This window comes from Sabethes cyaneus, chromosome 3 (genome assembly GCF_943734655.1).
Source record: "Sabethes cyaneus chromosome 3, idSabCyanKW18_F2, whole genome shotgun sequence".
NCBI lineage: Eukaryota > Metazoa > Arthropoda > Insecta > Diptera > Culicidae > Sabethes > Sabethes cyaneus.
Genome location: NC_071355.1, coordinates 175,835,396 through 175,854,506, shown reverse-complemented (window position 1 = coordinate 175,854,506; position 19,111 = coordinate 175,835,396). Strand labels below are relative to the sequence as shown.

Below are 19,111 nucleotides of genomic sequence, written 5' to 3'. Positions count from 1 at the left end.
AGGAATGCATCTCTTTTGTTTACTGTTGTTGTTTGCCTCATTTTCAAGCACCAATACACACATAACTGGAAAGGTCTAGTGGTCTTCGATTAGAAATATTCGCATATTTCTTTGCATAATTCGATTAATCGAACGATTATGAACGATTACCGAGCATTATTCGGGGATTATACGTACTGATTGAACTATTCGATTAATTCAACTACTCGTGCTGGCATTATTCGATTAAAAATTATTCGAATATTCCTTGTGTTATTCGATTAGTTGAATTAATCGAACGATTAACGGACATCTCTAAGCCCATCTGAAGGACGAAAGTTGACAATGGACACTACGAGTCAGAAATTTGAGAATTAGAGATTAATGAACGGACCTTTTCAGGTCCACCATATAAATTATCTGAAGAGTTGAAATTATGAATTTCTCATATGTAAGAACACAATTCTTTAATGCGCAACTTGAGCATCCATATATGAAATTCATACAAAAATCACCGGCTTTAGCATTGGGAGACGAATTGCGCTACATTCGTAGTCCTACTTCAAGCCTGCGCCCGTGCCATTAGGCATGGACCCTTATACTTTTTACATTAATATGAAAAGTGAAGTTACAGCATAAAGTGTTGTAAACAGTAAAATTCATAGTAACCGTAATGTTTTTACATTAATATTCGTTATGCATTTCTATGCGGGCAGTCTGGTATAACAGTCAAATTAAGAATCTAAAAAATCGCAAACAAAAAGCCCATAAAATTTATAAAAAACACGCCAATAGTGAAAATTTAGCAATATACTTGGACATATGCAACCAGCTTAATTTAGCAATCAGCAATGCATTTGAAGAGTACAACTCAAAAATTGAACTTGAAATAAAGTCCAGTCCTAAAAACTTCTTTAATTACGTGAAAACCAAACTAAAATCTGACAACTTTCCAGTTCCATCCCCAGAGTTGGGGATAACTCGGAAAAGATTTGTAATCTCTTTGCAAAATTTTTTCAAGAAATCTATACAACATTTTCTGAAGAAGATCGCGATCGCGACTATTTTGCATTTTATCCGGAATTTTCAGTGGACATAGGTGTCAACCAACTTCATGCCCAGGACATTCTGCAGGCCTTAAAAAATTTAGATGCCTCAAAAGGACCTGCACCCGACGGAATCCCTCCAGTTTTCATAAAAAATCTTGCAATGGAGTTTACAGCTCCTTTGTTTTGGCTTTTTAACTTATCACTGGAATCTGGAATCTTTCCAAAAATATGGAAAAGCTCTTTTATAGTGCCTGTCTTTAAATCAGGTAGGAAATCTGACGTACGTAATTATCGTGGGATTGCCATAATCTCTTGCATTCCAAAACTCTTCGAAGCAATTATTAATGAAAAATTATTCCTGCAAATTAAAAACAGAATTACAGAAATGCAACACGGTTTCTTCAAAGGACGCTCGACTACGACAAATTTACTGGAATTGATTGACTATTCATTGAATGCAATGGATAATGGAAACCATGTAGAAGCACTTTATACGGACTTTAGCAAAGCATTTGATCGCATTGACATACCAACGCTGCTTTTCAAATTGCAAAAAAATGGAATTCAACCAGGGCTCCAGAAATGGCTTGAATCGTATTTATCTAATCGCCAACAAATAATTAAATTTAACGGAAAGAACTCAAATCCAATTCAAGTCACTTCTGGGGTCCCTCAAGGCTCTCATTTGGGACCTCTTCTTTTAATTTTGTATGTAAACGACATTTCCTTCATTCTCAAGAAACTTAAAGTGCTAATATATGCCGATGACATGAAGCTCTTTTTGGAAGTAAGAAATGAAGAAGACATCAATGTATTCCAGAATGAAATACACATATTCTACACATGGTGTAAAAAAGCCTATTAGAACTTAATGTAAAAAAAAATGCAATCTAATAACATTTACCAGAAAAAGAACTACACCAGAAGTCTCAATCAGATTAGGAAATCAAACAGTAGAAAAATGTGAAAAAGTTAGGGATTTAGGAATTATCTTAGACTCCAAGCTAAATTTTATCGACCACTATAATGCAATAATACACAAGGCAAATAACATGCTAGCTTTCATTAAACGTTTTAGCTACAATTTTTTGGATCCATACACAATCAAAACATTATACATTGCCTATGTGAGGTCAATACTGGAATACTGCAGCATTGTATGGTCACCTTTTTCCATCACGCACGAAGGAAAAATAGAATCAGTACAAAAACAATTTCTCTTATATGCCCTTCGTAAATTAGGTTGGACAACATTTCCTCTTCCATCATACGAAGCACGCTGCATGCTTACAAATATACAATCATTAAAAGAGCGTCGTAAATATGCAATGGTCTTATTTGTAAACGATATCGTTTCGCAGCATATTGACTCAGCAACACTTTTATCAAAACTGAACTTTTGTACACCTACTCGGCAACTTCGTAATCGAAATTTATTTGCCATAAGCCATTATCGCACAAATTATGCAAAATTCGGTCCATTAAATCGTATGATGGCCTCGTATAATCAATACTGCGAAACCATTGACTTTACAATGTCTCGGCATAGACTTAAACATCACTTTCAGTCAACACGTAATCGTAACGCGTAGCGAACGATACATAAGAATAAGTACACTTTTTAATCTTCATTTAATTATAAGACTTTTATATGAGAAAATTGTATATATTATACTAGTCTACATCGGTTGACGAAATAAATAAATAAATTTTCGCATTTTTTCCTGCCGTACCCTGTAACCATAAGGTCTACCCTTTTCGACTAAAAGTAGAAGATCATGATCGAAAAATGGAGCGTATCATCTTTACCGCGTGTTTTTTTAGTTCCTTGAACTGGAAAACTTCAAACGATATGAAGCCTAAAAAAATATCATTCTAAGAATTTTGGAAAAAATTTCTGTAACAGTTTTTTGGCTTCCAGATTTTGGACAGGATTTGAAGGGAAGGAAAAGCGAAATTGTATCAGCATTATAGAAATGCCCGTGCATTGTAAAAGTGTCGACGCAGCGGTGCACCGTGGTGCTACGTAAATCATAAGTCTTAAATGTGCCGTGCATAATGCGTGCATGCGGGATGCAATGTAAAATATTCAGTTTCCCAGGTACAGTTTCTTGTACCTATGCATAGAGCACATGCTGCTGCAGTACAGCCAAAGCACTTTTGTTTTATTTTTCCTATTCGGTGAGAAATACACCATTAGGTATTGTTATTGTTAGGTTTGTGGTGCTTGCTGTTTCGTTGCAATGTAACTGAAAAAGTAGTACATTTTCATAATGCAGGAAGCAGGAAATGTGCAGTGATAAAATTAATTTGAACTCACGCTTTGTGCTCAGATTCCATTTTGTTGCAAATAGTTGTCGGGGTTCTACCAACTTTTCTGAAATAAACATATTAATATTCATACGAAACGTTCGAAAGGAAAACATGGCAATAATTAATAATTGTCGCATTTGCGGATAATCAAATAGAGATTTTGCATACAGCCATCGTAAGCCACTTTATAGCTGTGGCAACATGTTTTCGCATCTCATCGCATGAAAATGTTTAAATTTTTAACTTGTTTGTTTTCAGATAAACTAATCTATTTTTCATTGGCCGGAAAATAGCTGTCAATTTTTTACGAGAAAGTGAGAAAACTGTTCCGTTCAATTTTAATTAGTGAAATCAAATATTTTCTTATTTTCCTGTAAATTTCTGCTAAGGAAATTTTACTAAGATGTTTAAAATAATTTATAATTGTTCTATCGATACATATCTTATTTTACAATTCATAGATGAAAAATAACCTAAAAATGCTGAAAATTGGTAAAATGTTCTTGTAATTACCTGTAATAACCTGTGCTTACCGAAGCTCTATTAGTTCGAATTTGTTTCATTTTTTATTCAATTCACAAAGTTTTTTGACTAAATTAGGCAATTTTCAAGCCCAAAGTATAGTATTATGATTGCTTGAATCTAATATGTATTATGTTAAATGTTTTGAAAGCTCTACGAGTATACGGGAATATGCCGGTTTCCGACAGCTTTTCTCATAAGATATTTGATCTTTAAAGAATGCAGACTCATTTCATTGAATAGTACGCGATATTTTACTGTGACTAAAACATACAAGAACCGTCTTCTAAAATCATTTGTTTTCAAATGAAAACCTGCTTTAGAAAATCAATGATATTTTCCAATATTGAGCTTTGTGAAAAATGTATCTTTTATAGTTATTCATAAATTGTTGAATTATATGTAAAAGTTTCCTGTTTTCTGCTTTTCATGTGCATGCTGCTTCAAAATATGCAAAAATATTCCATCCGTTTCAATCAATTGAAATGTCAAATCAAATTAGATTATTATTGTTGAAGTGTGGAAACGAGGATTATAAGGATAAGATAACATTTTTTATAGTTATGTTCGCCAATAAAATCACTGCTGTGTACATCTTCTGCGGTTATTCCGGTACAGTTTATGGGTTTCTTGCGGTACGTGTCTATTATGGTCATTAACTAGCTCCCGCACATGCCAACTGGAGTGCAAAATAAAAAAACAAATTCAATTTCCGGAATGTATCTGCCCACATTCTACCGAAGCTGGGTGGAATAAATTTAATGCCACAGATTTTATTATGATGCACACGTACTTTCTTAACAAATAATTGGAATCGAGGCTAAACGGAAAAATAGGCACAGTGTTGTTGTTACGAAGGACATTTGAACCATTAATGCAACAAACGTAAGGGTCACTTCAAACTATAATACTTTCTGTATAGGTATCTTTTATGTGCTTGAACTCAAAATAAACTTGTAACATGCAGGCAGAGTTCACCCGGAAGTCACTTACTTACAGCGAGCAAGTCAACAATGGTAAAACTTTCATCCCACTCACCGCAATCACTGCACCTTTTTGATTGCTATATTTATTCGGATCAATGTAGGGTGAGCTCCACTGGTTTAACATTCATGAATAGTAGTTATCCTTGCGATCAGGCATTATAATAACAGTGCAACGGTAGGAACAGACTGGGCTGAATGCAAAACTATTTTAATAACGCACCTGATAGTACACCATCACACCAAATCTCAAATTTAATTTTCCAACTGGAATAGAAAGCTCTGTTTCCTGACATAATGTGCACCTTAATTTATTTGATATTCTACTCAGTTGTATCTATTTCCTTGCTTTCTGTGGCTGACTCAAGGGCATAAACAAGTAGTGCATGCACTTTTACGAAGCTTTGAGATTCTACTACATACTTTCTTACCGAGCATCTCCATCATTATGATCCGGAGTCCAGTTACTTGTCCCGGATAGAGCTTCTTGTACGTGGTCGTTTGTTGCTGTTACACTGCGTCACACAGTAGCATGTTGGAGTGTAATTGTGCTCATTCAACTTTGGTAAAGCGCTTAAAGGAATTGTGCTTGTTTCATCATCTGGAACAGTTATCATTTCGTTGAAATTCCTGGCTATCAGGGCTGATCACATTTTGATCCTGCCGGTGTTTTATGATGAGTGTCACGTACTTGCCCTTTTTGTGCAAGGCCGGCAGGGAAATGCTGGATAGAAGCACTTAGACAATAGATTTACAAGATGCATTTATTTATGTCGTTCCACTTAAAAGTTTGTTGTCATTTTTCCTGAGTATTATGGTTTAATTATTGTGAGCTCCGGACAAATCCTTTTCCGGTGCAATTAAGATGGCATACTGCTGCGCGTCTCAGGTGGAAAACTGATGGAACCAGATGTCTGGAAAACTATTTGCGCTTGGGAGTGGAAATAAATTGCAGTAAATCTTCTTGACCACAACATAGGACACCACCCAACAGGTGGTAAATTTGTTGTTACTTTATTTCCCTTTTGTACTATGGATTTTATTCATAAGAGGAGTGCTTGATGGAAAACTTTTTTAAAGTAATGTGACAAAAGAGTAATTATAACTGTTAACCTTCAAGTGTTTTCTTGATTAACGAAAGTTTAATCAACAATTTTTCGAAAAAGTATTATGATAAGAGATGCTTTCTTTAAACAGAGAATAATAATTAGGAACAATTTTATACCTAACTGTTCAATACTGATGGACGTTCAAAAGGTTTGAAGTCAATTTTGTATACCCTAGACTTATTTTTCATAAACTTTTCCTATGAATTGTCTATTTCTTCGAAAAAAAAATTGAACAAAAAATTGACAACTAGATAAGCGGAATTAAGTTCCAAAAAGTATACTCTGCATTCGGCACTGTGCCGTCGTCTAGAGATGTTAGAGAAAGTTGGTTGGTAGTTACAGTATTATTATCATCGGTAATCAAAAAGTTAAAATTGGCCAGGATTAAGAATAAAGAATAAAGAAACAAAAACATCTACCACGGTTAATTTTCATGATCAGGAATACTACCTATAGAGCTAATTGATTTTTCCCATATCTATCTAATTTCAGAGGATACTGAAGACAATGAAAAAAGTTTAGCAGACGATAGTTTATTGGATAACATGATGCAACAAGGTGCTTCCAAGTAAGTATTGATTAGCTAAAGATTTACCTAAGGACCAGCAGAGGGGGACCCCTTAGCCGCAAGGTTACCGAGTCTGCTTAGACAAGCAGTGGTCGTGGGTTCGAATCTTAGTAGAATCAAGCCATTCGATGTCAAGTAAACAGTCCAATAATCGATATTGACTGCTGACAGTATTGTGTGGTTTGCTTTTTTTTCGTTTTCAAATAACACAGTAGTAGAAAGGTTAGTTTGTCAGTATAGTAGCGTCAAAACCAACACACCCGAAACATTTTATTTCAAATTTTGGACATTTTTCTTAAATTTGTTAAAAAGTTTTTTTTAGTTTATAAATACTGATTTGAAAAACAAAAAAATTGAATGAACTGAAAAAATGATAGATAGGCTACGAAAAATATTGACTTAAGCAGGAGGGATTCACCCGCCCACTACACTCGATTGCCGGTCAAGTGTGTTTCCTGCACACCACCGCGCCCGTCTTCTATTATATGGCCCAATATCCAGTTTTATTACGTTCTCCTAATGTTATCGTTCTTCACATATTTACTCAGTGAGTGCATTGTTTGTGTGTGAAAGGTGTTAATACCCTCCCCGATTTCTAATGTTTTCTATAGAAATAATATTTTTTTATACAAAGATAGTTAATTATCAAAAAAACAAATGCATGTTACTTATATCTTTCATCGCAATGATCTCGACAGATTCCCAATTACAAAGGCACACTTCTCTCAGAAATTCCTCCTCAAATTGACTCGAATGCTATTTATGGTAAAATTTCAATAATCGGTGATCCACACTGCAAACCACAGTAGATGTCACATAGAAATAACGAAATTTCAATTTCCACAAATCCTCTCGCACAAAAGACCCCATTTCTGCCTAACTCCACCGGACAGATGTTATCCTTCGTCTGGTGAAAAATGTGTTTTCATGCTGTCTGGAGTGGAATCCACTTTATTTACTCAATACTCTTATCGAGATACGCCAAAAGTTTCCTCCCCCTCCCCTTTCCCCTCCAATGACATCGTACGAACGTATGACATGACGACTGGCATGGACACCGATGGCAAGTCGTACCTACATCGAGTTTTTCAGTACTAAGCATATTTTATCCTGGGAATAGCATCACTGTTCATAAAGCTAGACTATAGTACCGATTATATAAATCTATGGCTGAAGTTTTCGCTGTCGCAACGACGACGTTTTGTCAATTTACATTACAAAAGTTTGGGAGATTTTCAGCGAATAGCGCGACGATGCACTGAAACATTTCAATTTGAAACGTTAAACGCATTACCGGTCTATTCACTCGAATGTGCTATAATGCAAAAAAACCGGATTAGGTACTTGTGCGTTCGATTGCAAAGCGCAACATGTCCTGCCCAACGTATCCGTCCAGCGTTAACCACTTTCTGAATACTGGGTTCACCGTAGAGACGCGCGAGCTCGTGGTTTTTTCTTCGCCTCCATACACCGTTCTCTTGCAGGCCGCCAAAAATGGTTCTTAGCACCCGCCGTTTGAAAACTCCGAGTGCTCGTAGGTCCTCTTCTAGCAATGTCCACGTTTCGTGCCCGTAGAGGACAACCGGTCTAATTAGCGTTTTGTACAGTGTGCACTTTGTACGGGGGCTCAGATTGTTCGACCGCAAGTGTTTGTGGAGTCCGTAGTAGGCCCGACTTCCGCTGATAATACGTCTTTTAATCTCACGGGTGGTATTGTTGTCCTCTGTTGCCAGCGAGCCAAGGTATACGAACTCGTCGACTACCTCGAACTCATCCCCGTCGATTACCACGGTACTGCCCAAGCGAGCCCTGTCGCGCTCGGTCCCGCCCGCCAGCATATACTTCGTTTTAGACGTATTTATCTGCAATCCAATCTTCTCTGCTTCGCGTTTCAGTCTGGTGTACTGAACTTCCACCGCCTCAAATGTTCTGCCGACAGCATCCACGTCGTCAGCAAAGCAGATAAATTGACTGGATTTATCGAAAATCGTGCCCCGCATTTCGATCGCCGCTCGCCTTATAACACCTTCAAGCGCAATGTTGAATAGCAGGCAGGAAAGACCATCTCCTTGTCGAAGTCCCCTGCGAGATTCGAATGGGTCCGACAATCCACCCGAGATTCTCACACAGCACTGGATCCCATCCATCGTTGCCATGATAAGTCTAGTAAGCTTACCCGGAAAGCCGTTTTCGTCCAAAATTTTCCATAGCTCTTGTCGGTTTACGCTATCATATGCGGCTTTGAAATCGATGAACAGGTGGTGCGTGGGGACTCGGAATTCGCGGCACTTCTGGAGGATCTGCCGCAGGGTGAAGATTTGGTCTGTTGTAGACCGACCCTCCATGAAGCCGGCCTGGTAACTTCCCACAAATCTATTGGCTATTGTCGATAGTCGATGAAAGAGGACTTGGGACAGCACTTTGTAGGCGGCATTCAGGATAGTGATGGCTCGGTAGTTCTCACAATCCAGCTTATCACCTTTCTTGTAGATAGGGCAGATAACCCCGTCTTTCCACTCCTCCGGTAGTCGTTCCGTATCCCAAATCTTGACAATCAATTGATGCAGACAGCCGGCCAACTTGTCCGGGCCCATTTTAATAAGTTCCGCTCCAATGCCATCCTTTCACGCTGCTTTGTTGTTCTTCAGGCGCTGGATGGCTTCTTTAACTTCCCTTATCGATGGGGGTGGCACATCTTCGTCGCTTGCTGCACCAATGTGGTCACTTCCTCCGCTATCATGGTCTTCCGCCTGCACGCCATTCAGGTGTTCATTGTAGTGCTGCTTCCACCTTTCGATAACCGCACGGTCATCAGTCAAGATACCTCCATCTTTATCTCTGCACATTTCGGCCCGCGGCACGAAGCCTTTGCGAGATCCGTTGAGTCTCTGATAGAACTTCCGTGTGTCGTGAAAGCGGTACAGCTGTTCGAGTTCTTTGCACTCCTTCTCCGTGGCGCTTCTTTTCCTTGAAGAGTCGGGTTTGCTGCCTCCGCTTCTGTTTGTATCGCTCCACATTCTGACGGGTGGCTCTACGCAGCATTTGTACCCGCGCTGCGTTCTTCTCATCCAATATCTGCTGGCATTCCTCGTCAAACCATTCGTTACGTCGATTCGGTGCCACACTGCCTAGGAAGTTCTCCGCTACGCTGTTAATGGCTGTTTTCACGGCATTCCAACAGTCTTCAAGAGGGGCTTCATCCAGCTCACCCTCTTCCGGCAGCGCGGTTTCGAGAGATAACGCGTAGTTTTCGGCGACCTCCGGTTGCTTCAGTCGCGCTAGATTATACCGTGGCGGGCGGCGGTATCGTATGTTGCTCACAACAGATAGTTTTTGACGTATCCTTACCATCACTAGGTAGTGATCCGAATCAAAGTTAGCGCCCGGATAGGTTCTGACGTCGATAATGTCTGAAAAGTGCCGACCATCTATCAAAACGTGGTCGATTGGTGATTCTGTCTGGTTGGGTGATCTCCAGGTGTACCGATGGTAGAGGTTATGCTGGAAGAAGGTACTACGTATGGCCATGTTCTTGGAGGCGGCGAAGTCGACAAGTCTTAGGCCATTTTCGTTCGTTTGCGGGTGGGCGCTGAACCGTCCAATCACCGGTTTGAATTCCTCCTCCTGACCAACCTAGGCATTACAGTCCCCGATGATAATTTTGACATCATGTCTTGGGCAGCGGTCGTATTCACGCTCCAACTGCGCGTAGAATTCGTCTTTGTCATCATCGGTACTTCCGAGGTGAGGGCTGTGCACGTTAATTATGCTTATATTGAAGAATCGGCCCTTGATTCTTAATCTGCACATTCGGGGGTTGATCGGCCACCACCCGATCACCCGCTTCTGTATCTCGCCCATCACTATAAAAGCTGTGCCCAGCTCGTGTGTATTGCCGCAGCTCTGGTAGATGGTATGACCATCTCTATACGTACGTACCATCGTTCCTTTCCAGCATACCTCCTGCAGCGCTACGATGTCGAACTTGCGGCTCTTCACTTCTTTAGAAAGCACGTGGGTACTTCCGAGGAAATTTAGAGACCGACAGTTCCATGTTCCTAATTTCCAATCGTTAGTCCGTTTTCGTCGCCTGGGTCTTTGCCGATTGTTCCGATTACAGTTATTATTATTACTTACGGAGTCCATTGCTTTGGTTTTTTTAGTGGTTCAGGCTTGCAAAGCCCGCAACCAACCCCACAGTATCGCCGGAGGGCCAACGTAGCTCGAAGGAGCCCTCCTCCCCTGTCAGGATACGACCTTGGTTTTCACCGGGGTTGGTTACCCGATCTCCACCCGAGGTTGCTCGTATCCCGGCTGGTACCACGAGGAGGTTGGGGTAGGAGTTGCTAGGTAAGAGGCTGTGAACCACTGTGGGGTCTATTTTATGCCCAGTGCACAAGGCACCGATGGTACGCATTACCAAGCCGTTTACCAGCCCTATTTGTTTAAAACTAAATTTGAATTAACGTCCTCTCGTTTTACGTCCAAAATTTGAAATTACGTCCTCTTTTTTCACGACCGATTTTTTTACGTCCTCCCAATAGTGGACGTAAAACGAGATTCGACTGTAATACGACTTTTCGGGCTCGCTGTTCAGGAGGTATTTGGGAATTGTTGTTATTACTATTATAAAACCACATTCTTATATTTCGCTCTAACCCTTTATAAGGCCGTGGCAATTAAATTGCCACTTACGAAAAATAGTTGTTATGCGTCTATAATGACATCAATATAATTATAGAAGCAAAATAAAGAACTTTTGTTGGTGGCAATATAGTTGCCACTGCCTTATAAAGGGTTAAAGTTACGAGTTTGTTAGCAACTTTGAAGTACGTTTTACTGTCATCATACGTAAAAAGAAATGCTTTAACGCCTGGTGAAAAACTTTTGCAAATCATTTGCAAATTTATTTTCACTTATGCATGAAACTATTCTGGCAATGTATTCTATAAATGTAGGGTAATGTGGTTAGATTTGGTAGACCCGCGTCATATATGATAAACATTGTAAATCTTATCTCTGTGACTAGTATTGTGAGCTTTGATTGTATAACACGGGTTCTGAATTCAGTAGCTCAAACAGTTTTCTTCTTGCTATGAAATCGTTTTCTAGGAGTAGTTCCGGAACAATGCAATCGTTAAGATAACGTTGAATAATTATGTAGTCATGGTTGGGCTCCCAGTATTTTGAGCGTAGAAGTGCAATATTAGAGACAACATTAGATTTGCATGCTATGTGATGAATCCCATCTTTTCATGTCACAAATTAGGGTAATTGATCTTGAATGGACCTATTTAGCGCTTTTTAACACCACCACTCGCACTCCTGCTCAGTTTACTCGTCATTTATAAATAATATGTGGTGATGTTACTATTTGTTGGAAAGTACCACCTTTTTTCTACATTATCAGTACTTTAAAAATGTATAATTGATGAAACTTTTATTAAATATATCGTTTTTAGCCAAAGCCTATTTTTGATCTTGAATGGACCCAACATGATCTTGAATTGGACCTATTTTTGATTTTGAAATGGACCTAAATTTGGATTGTCATAGTTTCTTCCATGTAAATGAACAAAATAATAACAAAGAACTTTTTTTTAATAGTACAACTATACTACTGCTATTTATTAATAGGACACAAGGTTGAACAGCTTTTACCTTTCTTATACTCTGTTAGAAAGGTATGAAAGTCGGTTGAAAAATTTGAAATCAGTCACAGTCGCCGAGGGTCTTGTTTTTATGTCAGCCCAACAATTGAACAATGTTTCAGTGACTTGATATGCGTTATGTATGTATCTGTGTGTGACATTTGTATATTGGAAATTTATTATTACCTGTTGTTCAGATATGGTTGAAACGATTTCTACGTCATAAAAAAATTATGTCGCCTATTAGTTTCAAAAATTTAAACCATTCATTAAAAATATGTAATATAACTTGTATTAAACGTAGTTTATTAAGTACAGTGGGGTTCGAGTTTTTATTTAGTGACTACATATTTCGAAAGGTCAGACTTTTACTGACGTAGGACTACGTCTTACTGCAAAGTATCTAAAGGTTTGCGACAGCCCCTGTCGAACATTTTGAATATAAAACCGTTGCAATCGTAAAAAATTCGTTAATTAGTGGTAATTATTCAATTTTTGACACATTTATATGCAATTTTTTCAGTTAAAAAATGGTCTAGATTTTGCCACGGTTTCGATTTTGGCAACATAGGCGACACGCATTTGTTGTCAAATTCGAAATCATACTGTAAATGGTGCTTGAAAAAATTAGACTTGGTAATTCTACTAGGTTTAAAGGTAAGGTTAGATACAAGGTTTTAATTTTAAATGATAGTCGATGAAGAACTGTACCAGATAGAAAATAGGTGAACCTTCCTATTTTCTATCTGGTACAGTTGAATATTTTAGATCTCAGGGTCACTCAATTTCGGTGGACAAGGAGGTATTAATTTTGTCACAAGTCAGAGGGGAGAGGTGCTTAAAGAAAACTTTACATCCCCCAAGAAAAAAATCAGAGGAGTTGTGTATAAGATGCGACCACGGATGACGTAGTACAACGTTAGTCGGGTTGCATGATTTTGAATATTTTACTAAACTGATTTTTAATCGATCTGTCAATCGATCAAAAGGTGATGTGAAGTCAACCTGCTTACTTATCGGCGGAATATAAGGTCTTTGCCAAATATTTTTTAAGTTTTTGTCACCCCCCCTTTGGAAATTGGCTTCAAAAATCGGGGGGCTAAAAAAAATTTGTAGGCTATGAGTATAAAATCAATTGTCCGTATGCTCTACAGCCTGAAAAACTCGAAAAATGAGTGTACTTAACACTTCTAGCACGAAACAGAAATGGAAATTCGAATTCGTAGTTTCCGAAAATCGTCCAAAAAAATTCTCTCGTTTTTGTCTTCTTTTCGTACCTTTTTGCATGGAAAATAATAACGTATATATTAAAAGCAAGAACAGATTTGGCCCTTGCCCCTACGGCTCCTTGAAGATAGTCGTTCAAAAAAACCATGAATTGCGGTACCATGGATTGGCGCTGGGGGCTTATCCGAATTGAAAAATTCCAAAACGACATGAAAGAACATTTAATTATCTCGTGTTTGATCCATCCTTTTTTAGAATCCGAACACATAACAAAATGGCGACAATTAATACATAAAAGTATGGTTTTTAAGCGAAAAAATTGATTTTAACATTTCTAAAAAATACAAAAATTACAATATCAAGAAAAGGATGGGTCAAACACTAGATAATTTTGTTGGCTTTCAAACAAAAAAAGAATCATAAGAATTGCTTGAGCCGTTCTTGAGGTATTTATGGTACCGACTTTCAAAATCTGGTTTCGAGAAAAACGACGTTGAAGTTTTTACTCGTTGTTTAATCGCTCCAGACATGCGTGGTACAAATAGCTGTAACTTTGTCAATATTTGGAATTCATGCAAACGACTTCAAACACATATGGTCAAAATGTTAATCTTTCGAAATAATCAATCAAAAAATTTAGGTTTTAAAAAATTGAAAAGGTACTATGCCCCCTTAACAGAAGGCAGTTAGTATCCCTCTTATCTTTTGATCCATATTATCTTTTAATCAATGATGGTTAAAATTTTTGTACAATACCGATTTTGTACAAATTAAGTTTATATTATTTTAGGCATAAAATGACATATGTTAGCTAACTAATTAGGAAGACTTTTTAGTTTCAAAAATAGAGGCTACAATATACAAACACTATGAAGCAACTACGAAAGAGGATGAGTGATAGTTAGTTTTATCAATATAATTAAGTTTTTATTTAGGCTATAAATCAAGCCTACTTTCAATATCCCGTGCTTATAGATTAATTATAAACGGAGATACTATAGTGACAACAAGCAGTTTTATGGAATATACAACGGCGTGTTCGTTGGTGGTAGGCAATGATAGCTACCGGCAGTGATGTCTCGGAGCGCAAAACTAGGTCCATTCTAAAATCAATACTAGGTCCATTCAAGATCAAAAAAGGGGGTTAACATTTTTCAAGAATTTGAAGATTTTACTGGTTTTACTGAACTTTTAAATACCTAAATTGAAATTACACATATTTTAGCATGATTTTAAGAGTATTGTTTTATTTCAAACCAGAAGGGTTCCGGGTAGTAACAGTTTGAAAATACTCTATGGTGACTGCCAAAACGCTGAAAAACAGCTACTTTTAAATACGCGGCAATAAAGTAGTTTTGGCTATAATTTTAATTTAATTTTAGTATATTTACGTTCAGAAATGATTAAAGATAAACATAAAAGCTAAATACAGTACAAAGACTTGATAATTATATCCTAAAATTCTTATTTAAAAATAGGTCCATTCAAGATCAGAATTCGACTAGGTCCATTTCAAAATCATTTACCCTATATATTTTCCATGCATATTTCTGTAATTTTCAGCGGTGACCCACCCGATACAGCATGGCCCGACTTTAAGAACATTTTCGCTCTATTCGTATGCATCTAACAATTTTATTTTAGCGATGATTTTAATTGCCGAAATTCCTGTAACGAAAGTTATGAGCAAATGCCAAAAGGGGGCCCAACCACACCGACATTCCCCTACCTGCAGTAAAACCTGAATAGCCTATATCGATACGTGATAAATAACACTCAAATGATGTTGACGATACTAATTGTGATTTTCAACTCCATATTATTCAATCGCACATACTGAAATAGTTAAACGTCAAAGTGGCGCGCTTTGTAAATAATATGTAAATAATTATATGTATGCAGCAGGATTTGAATAAACTAAAATATTTTTTTAGTTTCATACTACAGAATACATATAGTTGAAACACTTATCGCTTTGAATTCAACTGCGTTGTCGCAATAAAACGTTCGGGTGATTAAAATACTTTAATAGGATAGCAATTATTTGATAATATCTTCATACACCTATATTGCTAATTGCCAGTTTTATAACTGCTAAAGCTACAACTCTTCGCAGCGTATTCAGTTATAAAACCAAATTGAAAGGCTCCTTTAGAGCATTGTTTTTTGTTTGCATTGCTTTGCATGTTGTCATTGTCATGAACATAATATGTTTGTCAATGCTGTAAATTTGTCGATTTTGCTTTCGTCATGCAGTTGAACGTTGAATCAAGGGGGTGAAAATGTCAAAAATTTGTGGGTCAAACATATGGCCAACGATTCGACTGCATAACAAAAATAACAGCTAATAATAGTTAAAAGAGTAAAGAAATGCCTAATATTTTTCCTGTAATATTATATGCTGCGTCTACATGAAAAACTAAAATGTTTTCACGAATAAATTTGAGGTGAAAACGCTTAAATACACCGCAGTGCACCGAAGTGCTTTAAACCAAAAGCAATTCAATATTGCGGAAAATCCACCTTTTCAGAGTTACTTTTTCTGCGTCTCACACAAACAATTGTAATTTGGTAATTTGACGTCTCTGTTTATCTTCAATTTGACACCTCTGATATTCTTGAAAAAAAAACATCTTTTCAATAAATGAACACAAAAGTACATTAATTATTGTGCGCTGTAAATAAAAACTTCGTAAATGCATAGTTTTTCTTACTTGGTCTTCCGCTTTCAATTTGTTATTGTAATAATTTAGCTAATTTTGGAATTGGTATACAGTGAACCGCATAAACAGTTCTCGCATAAAAGAGTTTTGTTCGGTACCGAGCGAACGTCTTTATCTAGGAACATTTCGAACCTGGGATCGAAGCCTGGTAGTAATGCAAGAAGATCGGATCGTTGCAAGATAGTTTATTGTTCTGCTCATTCATTCATTTTAGCAGTATAAAGCTGGATGGCTGTTGCTGTATCAAGAATTGCTCTCCACTGTACGCGGCCAATCCACTGGGTTACTCGTCGCCAATCCATTGAACGTCTCGACACACGCAAGTCAGCTTCAAGCTGGTGAAGCCATCTAACACGTTGGGCTCTTCTAGTGCCGGTGGGGTTCTTGAAGAGAATGGATTTCACTGCACAGTCATCCGGCATCCTTGCAACGTGGCCGGCCCACCGTAGTCTCCAAACTTTTGCCAGGTATACGACGGAAACCTCTTCAAGCAGTGCCAGCAGTGCGTCCGCAGCAGTCCGATTGAACTCTGCCAAAAATAGTCCACAACACCGCTCGTTCAAATACGGCAAAGTGCACGTATGTCTGCCGTTACAGTCTCAAATCCGTAGAAGACTACTGATCTGATCAACGTTTTGTACATCGTCAGCTTTGTGCGGAGGCGTATGCTGCTTGATCAAAGCGTCTTGCGGAGGGAAAAGTAGGCTCCATTTGCAGCTTGAATGCGTCATTGAATCTCCTTACTCGTATTATTGTCAGCGATGACCAAAAATCCCAAATATTCGAATTCATCAACCACTTCCAGTTTACCGCTATCAATAGTCACTGCACGTGGGAGGCAAGCGTTGCTTTCTATAGAGCCAATATATTTACCATATATTTGGTTTTTGACGCATTGATTTGTAACCTTATCCTTCTAGCCTTCGTTTTAGTTGCCGAGGTCGTCTGCGAAGGATAGGGGTTGGCTATTCTTTCTGTAGATCGTACCTCTCGTTTCGATGCCCGCTCACCGAATCACACCTTCAATAGCGATATTGAATAACATACAGAACAGTCCATCCCCTTGCCGCAACCCTTTGCGTGTTTCGAAAGGGCTTGAGAGTGTCCCCGAAACCCGTTCCGTCAGTTCGTCCGGAAAACCGTACTCGTGAATTATCTGCCATAGCTGCTCGCGTTCAACTGTATCGTATGCTGCTCTGAAATCCACGAAAATATGATGCGTGTGCACGCTGTACTCTCGACATTTCTGGACAATATGCTTTAATGACAACGCGTTCCTTGACATTGTCTTACCTTGCTTTTTTTCTCTATTCTATTCTGCTTTTAGGCGTGCTTCGTCTTTGATTCAAGTCTACCGAAGGGCCTGCATACGGCGCGGTGGTAATTGTGACCACCGATCCAACGATTGCTGCTACAACAGCTCCTGTCGGTGTAACCTATGGGGCTCCAACTGTCGCTGTCAGCGAATGGGCCTATTCCAAAAATGGGGATGAATGGTGAGCTCTTTTACCGGAATGGCGAACCTGTCGGTTTCGTTGGTAGCCACTCTTTTGATAGCATTTGTGCGACTACCGGCGGTAACCGATGGCTGTAGTGACAGAAAAAAATGCTTACGTACAACGGCTGACGATTCACGGTACAACGCTTGGACTACGGAGCAATCCATATCGCTATCGAACAACTATGGTGAAGACTTGAATGCGGCACACTGGAACACACATGGACGAAGAACAAACAAGTAGGTTCTAATTTAATGTATTTTATGGTGAAATCTGGTTCATGCGCTTTTATGCTAAATCGAATGAAAAGGAAATGAATCGAATTATATGGATCTATTAACAATGTATTTTAATGTTGACGGCAGAAGGGTAATTTTATTACAAAAAAAAAAACAAAAGGATACTTAAAAACATGATGTGAGAAATATGTTTTTACAAAAAACCAACGTAATGATAATGATAATAATGATAATGATATAAATGATAATAATTATATACAGAGAGAAAATATTGTCTGAGTTGATCAGAATGATAATTTTATTTATTTTAAAGCTATGAGTTGAGAGAAGTCATGATGCAAGCCGCTTGGACGGCAATTATTTAAGATCTAGATCAGATAGTGAAACCAAATAACCACAAATTACAAAACATGTAGCAAATGTGTACCAACCGGCAGCTAGTTATCAATTACTACACAACTACTTAAGGCCCCACGATGTTGAGAGGAGCTGAGCTAACTTCAACTTTGTGAAACGACGTTAAATGTTACTTTCAGATGTCCAGTGGATTTTGATACGACTAATTTATTCGCTGTTTGTGTAATGGAAACAGAAAAAGCAAACATTCATATTATGTTAGAGACTGATATCGCATCAGTCACATAGGTAATAGGAGTAACAATAATTATAGCACTAGAGGAAAAGTGATCGGAGCACAATTCCCCTTGCAGTATCGGACAGCCCATCGTCCACCGGACAGTAACCGTTCCCCAGCCTCTAAAAACGAATGTGTCTTGGTCGAGTGAGAAAAGTACTCCGCAAAATCTTTTCCTCAAACAAATATTTATTGACAAATTCCAAACAATTATGAGATTAGCTTAAGCATACTTATCAGACTTCCTCTCCGATGTTCTTATACTATAGTTATACGATTTATCTCCCATTTTCCCGCATGTTTGTAACTGCTCGTTCACTTAAAGACCTCTAGTAAAAACAACATATAGGCATCCATACACATAATGAGCTTAACATTCACCTGCTAAGCAAAGAAAAACTTTATATAATAAAACAACCGATATTGCCATACAGACTGACAGTTCAAACCTTTCTCAATGCATCAATTATTCTTCACCTCCTAATCATGGGTGGCCTGCGCCGTTGGGTCACCGTACAACTGAGAAAACTGAAAAAAGCATGTCAGCGGAAAGTTTTTTTACCACTCCATTTGGAAATGCGTTGTTGATTTCAACTTCAAGTGACGAAGGCACAC

General features: G+C 38.2%; 1 protein-coding gene across 1 annotated transcript in view; it reads left to right on the top strand.

The window, feature by feature from the left end:
* Positions 1-18,064, top strand: part of LOC128741567 (uncharacterized) — a 39,833-nt gene extending 21,769 nt beyond the window's left edge. The window contains exons 2-3 of the mRNA XM_053837483.1: positions 6,448-6,523; positions 17,452-18,064. Of these exons, the coding sequence (XP_053693458.1) occupies positions 6,448-6,523; positions 17,452-17,617 (242 nt within the window). The 3' untranslated portion in view covers positions 17,618-18,064. The remainder of the gene's footprint in view (positions 1-6,447; positions 6,524-17,451) is intronic.
* The last annotated feature ends 1,047 nt before the right edge of the window (positions 18,065-19,111 follow it).